We start from the raw sequence: 13,541 nt of genomic DNA, 5'->3' as shown, positions 1-13,541 counted from the left end.
CTCTCGGTAATGCACATCACCTAAGCCTTGCAAGCATTGCAAGCATTGCAACTAATGAGTTAGTTGCGAGATGATTTATTACGGAATGAGTAAAGAGACTTGCCGGTAACGAGATTGAACTAGGTATTGAGATACCGACGATCGAATCTCGGGCAAGTAACATACCGATGACAAAGGGAACAACGTATGTTGTTATGCGGTTTGGCCGATAAAGATCTTCATAGAATATGTAGGACCCAATATGAGAATCCAGGTTCCGCTATTGGTTATTGACCGGAGACGTGTCTCGGTCATGTCTACATAGTTCTCGAACCCGTAGGGTCCGCACGCTTAACATTACGATGACAGTTTTATTATGAGTTTATATGTTTTGATGTACCGAAGGTTGTTCGGAGTCCCGGATGTGATCACAAACATGACGAGGAGTCTCAAAATGGTTGAGGCATGAAGATTGATATATTGGGAGCCTATATTTGGATATCGGAAGTGTTCCGGGTGAAATCGGGATTTTACCGGACTACCGGGAGGTTACCGGAACCCCCCGGGAGCTTAATGGGCCTACATGGGCTTTAGTGGAAAAGGAGGGCAGCAAGAGGAGTATGGGGCGCGCCCCCTAGGCCCAAACCGAATTGGTTTAGAGCAAGGGGGCCGGCCCCCCCTCTTTCCTTCTTCCCCCTCCCAAGTCCTAATCCAAATAGGAAAGGGGGGAGTCCTACTCCCGGTGGGAGTAGGACTCCTCCTGGCGCGCCTAACCCTGGCCGGCCGCACCCCCCCCCTTGCTCCTTTATATACAGGGGCAGGGGGGCACCCTAGAGACACAACATTAGATCATTGATCTCTTAGCCGTGTGCGGTGCCCCCCTCCACCATAGTCCACCTTGATAATACTGTAGCGGTGCTTAGGCGAAGCCCTGCGTCAGTAGAACATCAACATCGTCACCACGCCTTCGTGCTGACGAAACTCTCCCTCAACACTCGGCTGGATCGGAGTTCGAGGGACGTCATCGGGCTAAACGTGTGCTGAACTCGGAGGTGCCGTATGTTCGGTACTTGATCGGTCGGATCGTGAAGACGTACGACTACATCAACCGCGTTGTGCTAACGCTTCCGCTTTCGGTCTACGAGGGTACGTGGACAACACTCTCCCCTCTCGTTGCTATGCATCACCATGATCTTGCGTGTGCGTAGGAAATTTTTTTGAAATTTTTTGAAATTACTACGTTCACCATACGTGCATGCTACGGGAATCACAAACTTTAGAACAAGTATTTCTCAAATTCATAACTACTCAACTAGCATGACTCTAATATCACCATCTCCATATCTCAAAACAATCGTCAAGTATCAAACTTCTCATAGTATTCAATGCACTTTTTATGATAGTTTTTATTATACCGATCTTGGATGCCTATCATATTAGGACTAAATTCATAACCGAAGCAAATTACCGTGCTTTTTTAAAGGACTCTCAAAATAATATAAGTGAAGCATGAGAGATTAATAATTTCTATAAAATAAAACCACCGTCGTGCTCTAAAAAGATATAAGTGAAGTACTAGAGCAAAATTATCTAGCTCAAAAGATATAAGTGAAGCACATAGAGTATTCTAATAAATTCTAATTCATGTGTGTCTCTCCCAAAAGGTGTGTACAGCAAGGATGATTGTGGTAAACTAAATATCAAAGACTCAAATCATACAAGACGCTCCAAGCAAAACACATATCATGTGATGAATAAAAAATAGCTCCAAGTAAAGTTACCAATGAACGGAGACGAAAGAGGGGATGCCTTCCGGGGCATCACCAAGCTTAGGATTTTAGTTGTCCTTGGATTTTACCTTGGGGTGCCTTGGGCATCCCCAATCTTAGGCTCTTGCCACTCCTTCTTCCATAATCCATCAAATTTTTACCCAAAACTTGAAAACTTCACAACACAAAACTTAAGAAGAAAATCTCATGAGCTCCGTTAGTAAAAGAAAACAAACCACCACTTAAGGTGCTGTAATTAACTAATTCTTTATTTATATTGGTGTTAAACCTACTGTATTCCAACTTCTCTATGGTTCATACCCCCCGATACTAGCCATAGATTCATCAAAATAAGCAAACAACACACGAAAAACAGAATCTGTCAAAAACAGAACAGTCTGTAGTAATCTGTAGGTTTCGAATACTTTTGGAACCCCAAAAATTCTCAAATAAATTTCTGGACGTCAGAATTTATCTATTAATCATCTTCAAAAAGAATTAACTAAATATCGCTCTCCAGTAAAAGAATGGCAGCAAATCTCGTGAGCGCTAAAGTTTCTGTTTTTTACAGCAAGATTGCAAAGACTTTCCCCAAGTCTTCCCAAAGGTTCTACTTGGCACAAACACTAATTAAAAGCATAAAACCACATCTAAACAGAGGCTAGAATTATTTATTAGTAAACAGAATCAAAAAGCAAGAAACAAAAATAAAATTGGGTTGCCTCCCAACAAGCGCTATTGTTTAACGCTCCTAGCTAGGCATAAAAGCAAGGATAGATCTAGGTATTGCCATCTTTGGTATTGGGAAAGAAAAGAGAAAAATTCTTTTCTATAGCATTTAGCTTTATATTTTGAGAAAGCACGTGGCCATTAATGGTGGAATAAAGATTAAGCACGTTACGGAAATTTGCATCTAAACTAGCCCTCATTTCTTTGATAATTTCATTTTGGTAAAAGCACAAAAGAGAGGTGGATTCCACCTTCTCACTCATGGGGTGCCCAAATATAGTTTCCATATTTTCATAAGTATCTATGAGATCCTCCTCAAGAAACCTTCTTCAAAAATAGAATCTAGAACTTGTTTGAATGAAGAGGGTAAACTAATATAAAAGCTTTTCATGCATATCTCAATTTGATGTTGGGGCACATAGCTAGCTCGGATCCTTAATAGCCTATCCCAAGCATCTTTCAAAGATTCATCAAGTAAATAACGAAAAATTCCGGGATCATCTTCATCAAAATTATTTAAACTCTCATTGATAACCCCGATAGGTCTTTCCATAGCATCATTATTTATGAGCTTAGAGAGGACAGCGGAACTATCCAGAGTAAAACCCGGGAGAGGACCCTTAGCCCTTTTTGAATCAGCCATGGCACAAGAAAAATAAACGGGGAAAAGGCGAATAAAACGGCAAGGGTGAAGTGGGGGAGAGGAAAGCGAGAGGCAAATGACAAATAATGTAATGCGAGGGATAAGAGTTTGTGATGGGTACTTGGTATGTTTTGACTTGTGTGTAGACTCCTCGGCAATGGCGCCAGAAATCCTTCTTGCTACCTCTTGAGCACTGCGTTGGTTTTTCCCTTGAGGAGGAAAGGGTGATGCAGCAAAGTAGCTTAAGTATTTCCCTCAGTTTTTGAGAACCAAGGTATCAATCCAGTAGGAGGTCACACGCAAGTCCCTCGTACCTACACAAACAAATAAGAACCTCGCAACCAACACGATAAAGGGGTTGTCAATCCCTTCATGATCACTTACGAGAGTGAGATCTGATAGAGATGATAAGATAATATTTTTGGTATTTTTATGATAAAGAATGAAAGTAAAGATTGCAAGATAAAATAGATTGGAAACTTATATGATAAAACATAAACTCGGGGGCCATAGGTTTCACTAGTGGCTTCTCTCAAGATAGCATATTACGGTGGGTGAACAAATTACTGTCGAGCAATTGATAGAAAAGCGAGTAATTATGAGAATATCTAGGCATGATCATGTATATAGGCATCACGTCCGTGACAAGTAGACCGACTCCTGCCTGCATCTACTACTATTACTCCACACATCGACCGCTATCCAGCATGCATCTAGAGCATTAAGTTCATAAGAACAGAGTAACGCATTAGGTAAGATGACATGATGTAGAGGGATAAACTCAAGCAATATGATGTAAGCCCGATCTTTTTATCCTCGATGGCAATAATACAATACGTGCCTTGTTGCCCCTGCTGTCACTGGGAAAGAACACCACAAGATTGAACCCAAAGCTAAGCACTTCTCCCATTGCAAGAAAGATCAATCTAGTAGGCCAAATCAAACTGATAATTCGAAGAGACTTGCAAAGATAACCAATCATACATAAAAGATTTCAGAGAAGAATCAAATATTGTTCATAGATAGACTTGATCATAAACCCACAATTCATCGGATCTCGACAAACACACCGCAAAAAGAGTTACGTCAAATAGATCTCCATGAAGATCGAGGAGAACATTATATTGAGATCCAAAGAGAGAGAAAAAGCCATCTAGCTAATAAATGTGGAGCCGAAGGTCTGAAGTAAACTACTCACACATCACCGGAGAGGCCATGGAGTTGATGTAGAGGCCCTCCGTGATCAATGCCCCCTCCGGCGGAGCACCGGAAAAGGCCCCAAGATGGGATCTCTTGGGTACAGAAGGTTGCGGCAGTGGAAATAGGGTTTCGTGGTGCTCCTGGTTGTTTTCAGGGTATATGAGTATATATAGGAGGAAGAAGTAGGTCGGTTGACCCACGAGGGGCCCATGAGGGGGCAGGGCGCACTCAGGGGGTAGGCGTGCCCCCTACCTCGTGGACTCCTCGTTTGTTTCTTGACGTCCACTCCAAGTCATCTGGATCATGTTTGTTCCAAAAATAACTCTCCCAAAGGTTTCATTCCGTTTGGATTCCGTTTGAAATTCCTTTTCTGTGGAACACTGAAATAGGCAAAAAAATAGCAATTTGCACTGGGCCTTGGGTTAGTAGGTTAGTCCCAAAAATAATATAAAAGTGTAAAATAAAGCCCATTAACATCCAAACAGATAATATAATAGCATGGAACAATAAAAATTATAGATACGTTGGAGACATATCAACTCACCATCAGAACAGATCTCCATCTCACCGCCAGAGATAGAGCCTTCCAATTCAGCCCCATGGGTGAACCCAACGAAGACATGCCTTACAGTCGGTTGAGCCGGGGCGGGTCGTGCGCGCTGAGCCGTCTCGATGATGTCGGTGCAGACGTCCGGCTCAGGGCTCGGCTCGTCGATCTTGCCGATGAAGACGTGGATTCCACCGAAGGGGACCCGGTACCCGTACTCAATTGAGCCGGCCTCGGGGCCCCAGCCAGTATCGTCGATGTAGAGCTTGCCGCGACGACTCTTGGGCATCCGGCCCACATCGTATCCCTTGAGCCATTCGAAGCTGCCCTTTAAGAACTCGAAATCACCGTGCGCTGGCCCCACGGTGGGCACCAACTGTCGTGGAAGTGTCATGGCAGATGTCCTCATGGAAGGACTTAGTTATGAAGCCATTGCGACAAGGTTAGCTTAAAGGGGTTAAACGGGACAAAGGACACAGAGAGTTTATACTGGTTCAGCCCCTTGCGGTGAAGGTAAAGGCCTACTCCAGTTGAGGTGGTATTTCTAGGGTTTCGATTACCAGGGAGCAAACACACTTTACCTAGCTCTCGATTTGATGTTTCTTGCCCTAAGCCGCTGCCGGGTCGTCCCCTTATATACACGGGTTGACGCCCTGCGGCCTACAGAGTCCCGGCCGGCTCATACAACGTGTCCGGCTCGGTGACGTATCTTACATGCCTTATATTACAAGTCTACTCATACATGGCGGTTTACACTTACGGGCCTTAAGCCGTCTCTGGGCTTGGGCCTCTTACCGGCCTATCTATGAACCGCCGTCTGGTATACTCTTGGTCTTCATGGATGAACCGCCAATGTGGTTGACCCGGCCCCTCCTGGGCGGGTCATACCTGATAGTCATATCCCCAACACTACCTATCTTAGTGGAAAGCCTCATCCCCATTATCTATCTTAGGGGTGGGGTGCAGGGGGTCGCCGGAGGTTTTCATCGGTGGTGCGGGGCTCAGAGGGATGGCCGCGACGGTGGCCAGCAACGACGGTCGGGGAAGCTTGAGGGGAGGGGAGGGCGCTCTTGGGTGCCAGGGGCTCCTCCCTTGGTTTGTGGAGCTGCGGTGGTGGCGGTGAACCGCAGTTATGGATGGCGGCGTGGCGGCACCACATAGGTGGGTGTGCTTTGGTGGTCATGGAGATAGGTCTCCGGCCTTCCGGGCAAACGTGGATTGGTGGTCGAGAATGGTCCCCTGCTCAGTTTGTTGCGCTCAAATGCTACGGGCTTCCTTTGGCTCGGCGGTGAAGGAGGTGATCCGGGCAAATGCCTTGCACTTGCTTGGTGGGTGCCGATGATGGCGTCGCTCTCGAGCGTCACATTCCTTCCTGAAGGCCTCATTGTGGAGCTACCTCTACCGCCACGAGTGTCATGTGATCATCGGGTGAAAACCTAAGCTCCGTCGGAGCGGGCGACAACGACCCCTATGTTGTTACCTTCTTGGAGGTGTCGCCTTGGAACCTTGACACTTATGGGGCAGCGGGTTTTACGATAGCTGCAGGGTTGTCTCGTGGTCAGGGTGGTGGATGCCGAGGCGGTGGCCCCCAATGGTGGATGTACGCCGAGGCGGCGGCCTCGGATAGCCATGCAGCGGCGGTCCTATATATGGGGTAGACCCGTGGCTCATCATGGTATGGGTATATCGGAGCGGCAGCTCCGGAGCCGGTGGTGTGTGAATTGTGGCCTTGGGTTGGGTGGTCGACGAAGCTACATTGCTTGTGTGGTTTTTTGTCCTGGTTTTCCTCATAAACTGGGTCATTATGTGAGGTTTTTGATCTGGTTTTTGTTATAAACTCGATCAATTCTATTCTTTTTAATGCAATTCCAGAGCTCCTCGCCCTCTAACGATGTTCTGTCAATAAAAAAAGATTGCAAACGAGTAAGAACGATCAACCGACCGTAGTAGTACATGTATGCGTAGGTACGTGCATTGGGCATCCCATGGCCTCCACGGACCGTAATAGGTTTACCAGCTGGTGACTGCGAGCATATCGTTCTGGGTGGGTGGTGGGCGCGCAAGACGATGACGCGCGATGAAAGCCTGCCGTCTGATCGGCTGGCCACCTGACGTCGCATGCATGGATGAGACCGACCAGACCGGCTTGATGCATGGAACGGGTTCGATCAAACTTGATTGTGATGCATTGCGTTGATGCAAGATGCGTGTGTGGTTTTTCTTTTTCTTTTTTTCGATAGAAGATGCGTGTGTGGTTGGTTTGAACTCTTTGGGAGTGATTTTATGCTTCGTCAGTCACAATAAAATGTGTCCACGCGTTCACTCACAGTCGATTGAATTGTTAAAAAAATGATTTGCAGCTGCCTATGTTATACTCGAACATTGACTGTGAATCCATATACATGGGAGATCGAAAGATTGCAAACGAGTGAGAACGAGCGACCGGCTGGGTGTGGCGGTCATTGTCGCACGCACATCTGCACCCTCCCATGCCGCGTACCAGCTGACTGCAAGCGTATCCTTCTTGGAGGGCGCGTCAAGATGATGACGATCAAAGCCTGCCGCCGGTTGGGCTGGCAACCTGACGTCGCATGGAGAGGACCGGCTTCATTCATGGAACGGTTGGAAGAAATTTGATTATATATATGATGCAATGATGCATAGATGCCCTTCGTGTGGTTGATTTGAACCGTTTGGACAGTCTTTTTTTCTTGTTTTTTTTTTTTGCGGGGACACGGTCCTTTTTGTTGTTGCTAAAGCATTTTCATGTTTGCGGTAGAACACTGGTCATATATTCATGCTTTCCATCTCACCATAACTACAGACTTTTTCAGCGGTGCAGCACGCAAAACACAAGGAAATCCAAGCAAAACAGAAGGCACGAGTCTTGGTTAAATCTCATCTAAATAAGAGTTTAACGGACCTTTAAACTCGAAAAATTACCATTCTTTAATGCAGCCCATGTCATTCTTTGGGACACTATATGCAGGTTGTCTAGTTTCTCAAAAAAAAACAAATATGCAGGTTGTCTAGAAAAACAAAGTCAATCGATTTTCTCAACAAATGGATTAGAATTTGAGATCTATTGACATTTTTTCTTCCTTCCGAGCACCCTCCTATCCTTGCCTTTCCTTTTGCTGTGACCCCGTACCCTGAAGCTACTCGCCGCAACATCCCCGTCTCGGACGAGGTCGCTATCCAATCATACCGGCGTTTGGAGTTAAAAGCCCCTGCACCAGTGAGTTTTTAATCCATGTATGCCAGGGAAGGCTCCACCGGTGAACTCCCATGGACGCCTCATGCCTGGAGATTGTTGGATCGGATGGGATTCGTTCGTGCGCACCCATGTTTTTTCCGACCATTTGGTTTCTGGAGGGAGCGGCGCAAAGCTCTGCTACTTGTTGCCATCATGGGACATGTCTTTTTCGTTCCATGATGAAGTCAGAGGCAGAGAATGTCATGGAAGCTATGATCTGAGGACTAGTAAAGGTGGTTCGAGTCTTTGCGGTGACGAGAAATTTGCTTGGTTTTTCGGGAGTCGTAGCAGCAGAGGGTGAAAATCCAAGGTCTGGGCTTAATTGGTTGTGCCTAGCAATGGCTTTTTTGAGGCATTGTTTTGAGAGCGTGGACTTTCTTCAGGGTGAAAACCTATGATCTATGATCGGGAGACGACGGCTCTTGCGCATTGTTTACTTCTTGGAGGCGTCGCTTTTGGAGAATTTGGACTTCAGGTGTTGTGTTGGTGGTGTTTGTACTGCTGCTTCAAGGACAAGATCACTGTAGCGGGACTTTTCTTTTTTAGCTTTTCTTATTTTAATTTTTTTGGTTGTGTGCATCCGTAGTGCCAGTAAGGTATTGCATTGTTGCAGAGACTGGATATAATTGGTATCTTCGCGATATTAATATATTTTTTATAAAAAATGTATGCCAGAAACACCGCGGCCAGCCGCATTATCCGTATCTTTGATGTGGTCGAAGCTCGACTTCACCGGCACCCCTGCCACCTAGCTGCCACTCATAGCGGTGCCCTACTCTCCGCCTCGAAGCTACGCCTCTTCCTCTCTCCCAAAATCTGTTGGCTGGAATTCTATATTTCGACTTACATATAACGAACATGTTCAAACTACTTGGTCGCACGAGTTGTGCTTCTACCAAAACAGCCGTGGTGACGAACATAGCCTACCTCGGGTGGTTAGGTGTTTTGTGGCGGAACCAACTCATTAGGGTTTAGGTCCTAGATTTGGTATTGGTGCTCGTATTTCGTTGGATTTATTTTAAGTTTCTTATGATACTCGTTCAGTGAGAGAAGACGTTCCCTTCATTAGCGGCAGTTGTTTTACTGGTGCGCTGGTCTTATGAGGCCTTAACACGACGACTTTCCGATTGTCTACTACAATAAGATTTGTCTGGCTCCAATGAAGGGAAATGACGCCGGCGCGCCTTCGGCTCGCTGCAGTGCTTGCAGTCGTCGCTAGATGGTCTATGTACCTGAAAGAATTTTTACCTTTTGTGTTCTTTGTACTATCATGACCGTTGATGAATACTCGTAGATTAAAAGTTTTCCCTCGAAAAAAGGCCAAATGACCATCATTAACCAGACGCCAATATTGGTTAAGATGCAAAAAAAAAAAAGCCATCCGGAGGGCCGCGGTACACGTTCCATCAAGCACGCACCACACGCCCGAGGAATGCCAGGCGTAGTACAACACTTCCATCCATTTCCGTGGCACGCCAGGCCAATCGTGGGAGAAATTAGGGCAAAGAATTTTTTTGTCTTTTTTGTGCACCAATCACTAGCCAATAATGAGATATGTTCTTGAGGATTCCATTTCGTAACTTTTGACCGGGACCATCGGCGGCAACGCGACACAATACTGCGTACGGCAAAGCTGCAGAATGCAACGGCCGGTCGACGACGCACGCACGCCGTCCTCCTCCTCCTCTTTATACCTCCACGCACACCGTCGTCCTCCACCTCCACGCGCAAGACCGGAACGCTTCTCCTCCCTTCTACCACCAAGCACACCGCCCACTTCGAAGCTTTCCTCCCTTGCCATGGCCGATCAGGGCGACGGAGGGGCTGTGGCTCCGGCGGCGCCGGCACCGGCCGTGGTGCTGGGAGCACAGCCGGAGGAACCTGCCGGGGATGCAGGTTAGTTTCAGCGGACGACAGCCCCCTCCTTTCCTTGGTTCTTCGATTGCTTTGCTGTCCTGCAACCTGAAAGCCCCTCCTGAAAGCCCCTCTTTTTCTTTCAGGTTTGGAGGAGCCGCTGGTGGAAGTGCACGATGCTCCCGTGCTGGATGCTCCGGTGCCCGTGGTTGGTGAAGGTGAGTTCCCGGCCGGCGCAGTCCCTCCTCGCTCTAACTGTGTTTTCTTCCACCGCTTCTCCCACTTTCTTTTTTTGCTTTTGGTAGACGCGAGCGCGCCGCAGCAACTCCATCTGCTATCTCGTTTCGTTTCGATTTCTATCTAGTTTTTTTGGTTGGTCAGTTCTGATCCATGTTTGATGTTTCTCTTGCGCTGGGTTGTTTTTCTTGGACTTGATGTTCTCCTTTGTGTTTCTTGATGATGCGCCGGTGAAGGCAAGATGGAGCTCGGTTGGAAAATTTTCCTTGCAGCGTTGCATGCATGCGTGCCGGATCCGGATGTATTAGGCCGCAGATCGTACGTAGCTCGAGTGCCTGAGGCAGCTTCGTGTGGCTGATCGATGAGCACTTGGTGCGAGATCTTGTGGTTTTTTCTGTCACACCTATTCTTCTTGTTTCCCTCGCTCCTCATGTGGTGCTCTTGCGTTTCAACTTTCTTTTACCGGCCGGCTGGCAAGACGACGTACGTACACACCCGCGCGGCTCATGTTCCAGATCTGTATGCTGTTCGAAACCCTGTACGTACGCTCCATCATTTGCTCTGTGTTTTTCTTGAGTTTTTTTTCCCGTCCGGAGCTCATCCGCGGCTCTTGTCGTTCGGGATGGTGAATCGTGTTTCTTGCGACCGTACAATACATACGCCGATGAGGATGCATATATTTGCAGATGTGCTTGGCACAAGTGAGTGACAGCAATCAATTTCCCAATCTGAGGCGCCGTCGTTTCTCAACCTGTTGGTTTCTTTCTTTCTTTCTTCTGGTTCATCTGCACGCCCGATAGAGATGTGTGTGCTGTTCAAGAACCTTCATGCATGTTCCATCGTTTCCTTTCCTTAGGCGTGGAGGACCCGCAGGAAGAAGAGGCCTTGGATGGAGGTGACAATCAGGCGCCGGCTCTGGATGAAGGTGAGCTCCCGGCGACTGCTTGCTCGTTCTTCCACCGCCTTATGTGTTCCTCTCCTTCTGGACATGCAAGTCTGACAGATCCGGTTGTTCATTTTTTACTTATAGGAGAGGTGGACCTGCTGACGGAGCTCCTGCAGGAACTGGATGAACCCGAGCCGGAGGATGTGGACGAGTCAGCTGTCCGCAACCTCATGGACGAACTGGCGCAAGGGGAGCCCAAGAAACGGAAGATTGACTACACGCTGGCCACACAAGGACCGACGACTGGTGAGTACAGTACAGGGATACTCTGGATTCTCTGATTGCGTCAGATGAAATAAGTTGCTCATGCCTCAAATCCTGCAGCTGGCGGATCCGGTGCCGGCGTTGCAACCCTCCCCAAGGCAGGCCCTTCCATAATGAACCACACGCTGCCTTTCATGGTGCCGCCGGCCGGTAATGACCTACCATAGCTTTGTTTCTCCTCGTACGTAAGTTGGGATTTCATTCTCTGCCATTCACTAAATTGAGATGTCTTGGCAGGAGCAGCTCCTCCCCTGATCATCCCCGGCTTCGGCTTGCCTTTCGTGGGAATGCCACCTGTGGGAGCCGGCGGGATGCCACGATTACCAATGCTGGCCAGCGGCGGGCCGCCGCCGCTGTGTCCCGCCTGCCACAGAGCAACCAGGCAGCCAAACCAGGCTCGCGTTGGCATGTCCCCATTCAATCGTCCAGACCCGCACATCTGCTTGTGCTTACCGTGCCAAGAGAGGCTGGATCAGAGGATTCAGTACTGCCAGGACTGCCGCGCTTTCTATGCGACGAACACAGGTTTCACGAGGTATGTACAATACTCCAACTTTCAACGGTACATATTACCACGTCCCAGAGACAGTACAGTAGTACGGATTTGCATAGCAGGGCTGATTACAGATCTACCAAGTTGCATACAATGTTCTGTTTCTGTTTTTTAGCAAAGGAGAAGCAAGTTTTAATCGGCTATGTAGATCAAATTCTTATGTGTGGAAACACTAACGGGTGTGTCTAGGGCACATCTAGATGTGCTCTAGTTATTGCACATCTAAGTGAGTGAATCAAGCATAAAAGAAAAAGAAAAAAAGAAAGAAAATATTCACACGAATCTTAATGTAAGATCAATGACATATGACTTAGATGTGCAATACTTATGGCACATCTAGATGTGCTTTAGAAAAACTGAACACCTAAAAGTCTGATGCCGGATTTTTAGGCATGGCAAAACTACATTTTTTAGGCTATTTATATTCGCGCGAGGATGACAAATTCAGTTTGCAAGCACGCCAATTTTCTGACAAAAAAATGAATTGAGTTGGATTTTTAGCAAAGAGAAGCAAGTTTTAATCTGCTATATGTAGATCAAATTCTTAACTACTTTCCCCTAACACAACAATAGTATTTTGCTATGTAGATCAAATTCTTATGGAAACACTAAAAAATATGGTGTTGGATTTTTAGTCATGGCAAATCTACGTTCTTATGGCAATTTATATTGGCGCTATTATGACAAATTTTAGTTTGCAAGTATGAAAATTTTCTGACAAAAAAATTGAATTGAGTTGGATTTTTAGCAAAGAGAAGCAAGTTAATAATCTGCTATTCCGCAAAAAAAAAAGTTAATAATCTGCTATGTAGATTAAATTCTTAAGTACTTCCACGTAACACAACAACTGTTTTTTTTTTTGAAACAGGAACAACAGTTTTGGTCTTTCATTATCTTAGTTGCATAACATATCATATTCTGATATATATTGTTCTAATGGCAGGTGAAGGACATGGCCCCTGGACAAACTTGGTAGCCTTTTACCTACTTTATTTATATCACCTTATTTTGCTTTGTGGAAATTTGATCACGGGTTCTGAATCTTGTGATGGTCTATTCTAAATGGCCTGTTGGTTGAATTGTGACGTTGGATTATATTCAGAGATGTATCGTGTGTGACGTAAACAACCATTGCACAAGTTTGAAGGATTTAAATTGTGAGATATTCTGCACATGGTTTATATCTTCGATTTGGTTTGAACTCTTCGAACATTTGTGATGGTCAAACCGTTCGAACACAAGTGTTATGCCATACCTGTGTATGATAATGCACACGTGTTTTCAGAGTTGTAAACGTGTGTGTTTGGTGTTAACATCGCAAACGATTGTATGAAATACTTTGGGATCTTGCCTAAGATCAACTTATGTCATCTACCACTCTCGATGTTTCCCGAAACCCACGATAGTTCCCTTCGCGTGCCGCATGGGCGGCCAACTTATAAAAGGTCCCGACACCGATAGCACATCTCTCGCTTACATGCATGGGATGACATGGTAGCCGATGAGATGCCCAGCAATGATCCCCTTGTCCATCTCGTGCTCGCGGAGTCCCACGTGGTGGCTA

General features: G+C 46.4%; 1 protein-coding gene across 1 annotated transcript; it reads left to right on the top strand.

Annotated features, from left to right (window-relative positions):
• Positions 1–9,864: 9,864 nt before the first annotated feature.
• On the top strand, positions 9,865–13,117 carry LOC119359087. Its single transcript, XM_037625421.1, has 7 exons — positions 9,865–10,019; positions 10,124–10,195; positions 11,071–11,139; positions 11,245–11,406; positions 11,485–11,574; positions 11,662–11,959; positions 12,921–13,117. Exons 1-7 carry the CDS (start codon positions 9,923–9,925, stop codon positions 12,922–12,924), a joined length of 792 nt encoding a protein of 263 aa, XP_037481318.1. The 5' UTR covers positions 9,865–9,922; the 3' UTR covers positions 12,925–13,117.
• Positions 13,118–13,541: the final 424 nt, after the last annotated feature.

This window comes from Triticum dicoccoides, chromosome 2A, assembly GCF_002162155.2.
Source record: "Triticum dicoccoides isolate Atlit2015 ecotype Zavitan chromosome 2A, WEW_v2.0, whole genome shotgun sequence".
NCBI lineage: Eukaryota > Viridiplantae > Streptophyta > Magnoliopsida > Poales > Poaceae > Triticum > Triticum dicoccoides.
This window is presented reverse-complemented; position numbering and strand designations above follow the sequence as displayed.

Excerpts from the sequence above, each read along its gene's own strand:
- LOC119359087 (XM_037625421.1), top strand. The coding sequence starts at position 9,923 with ATGGCCGATCAGGGCGACGGAGGGGCTGTGGCTCCGGCGGCGCCGGCA. Across the intron at positions 10,020-10,123 it reads GGAACCTGCCGGGGATGCAG|GTTTGGAGGAGCCGCTGGTG; the intron begins GTTAGTTTCAGC and ends TTTTTCTTTCAG. Across the intron at positions 11,407-11,484 it reads CACACAAGGACCGACGACTG|CTGGCGGATCCGGTGCCGGC; the intron begins GTGAGTACAGTA and ends CAAATCCTGCAG.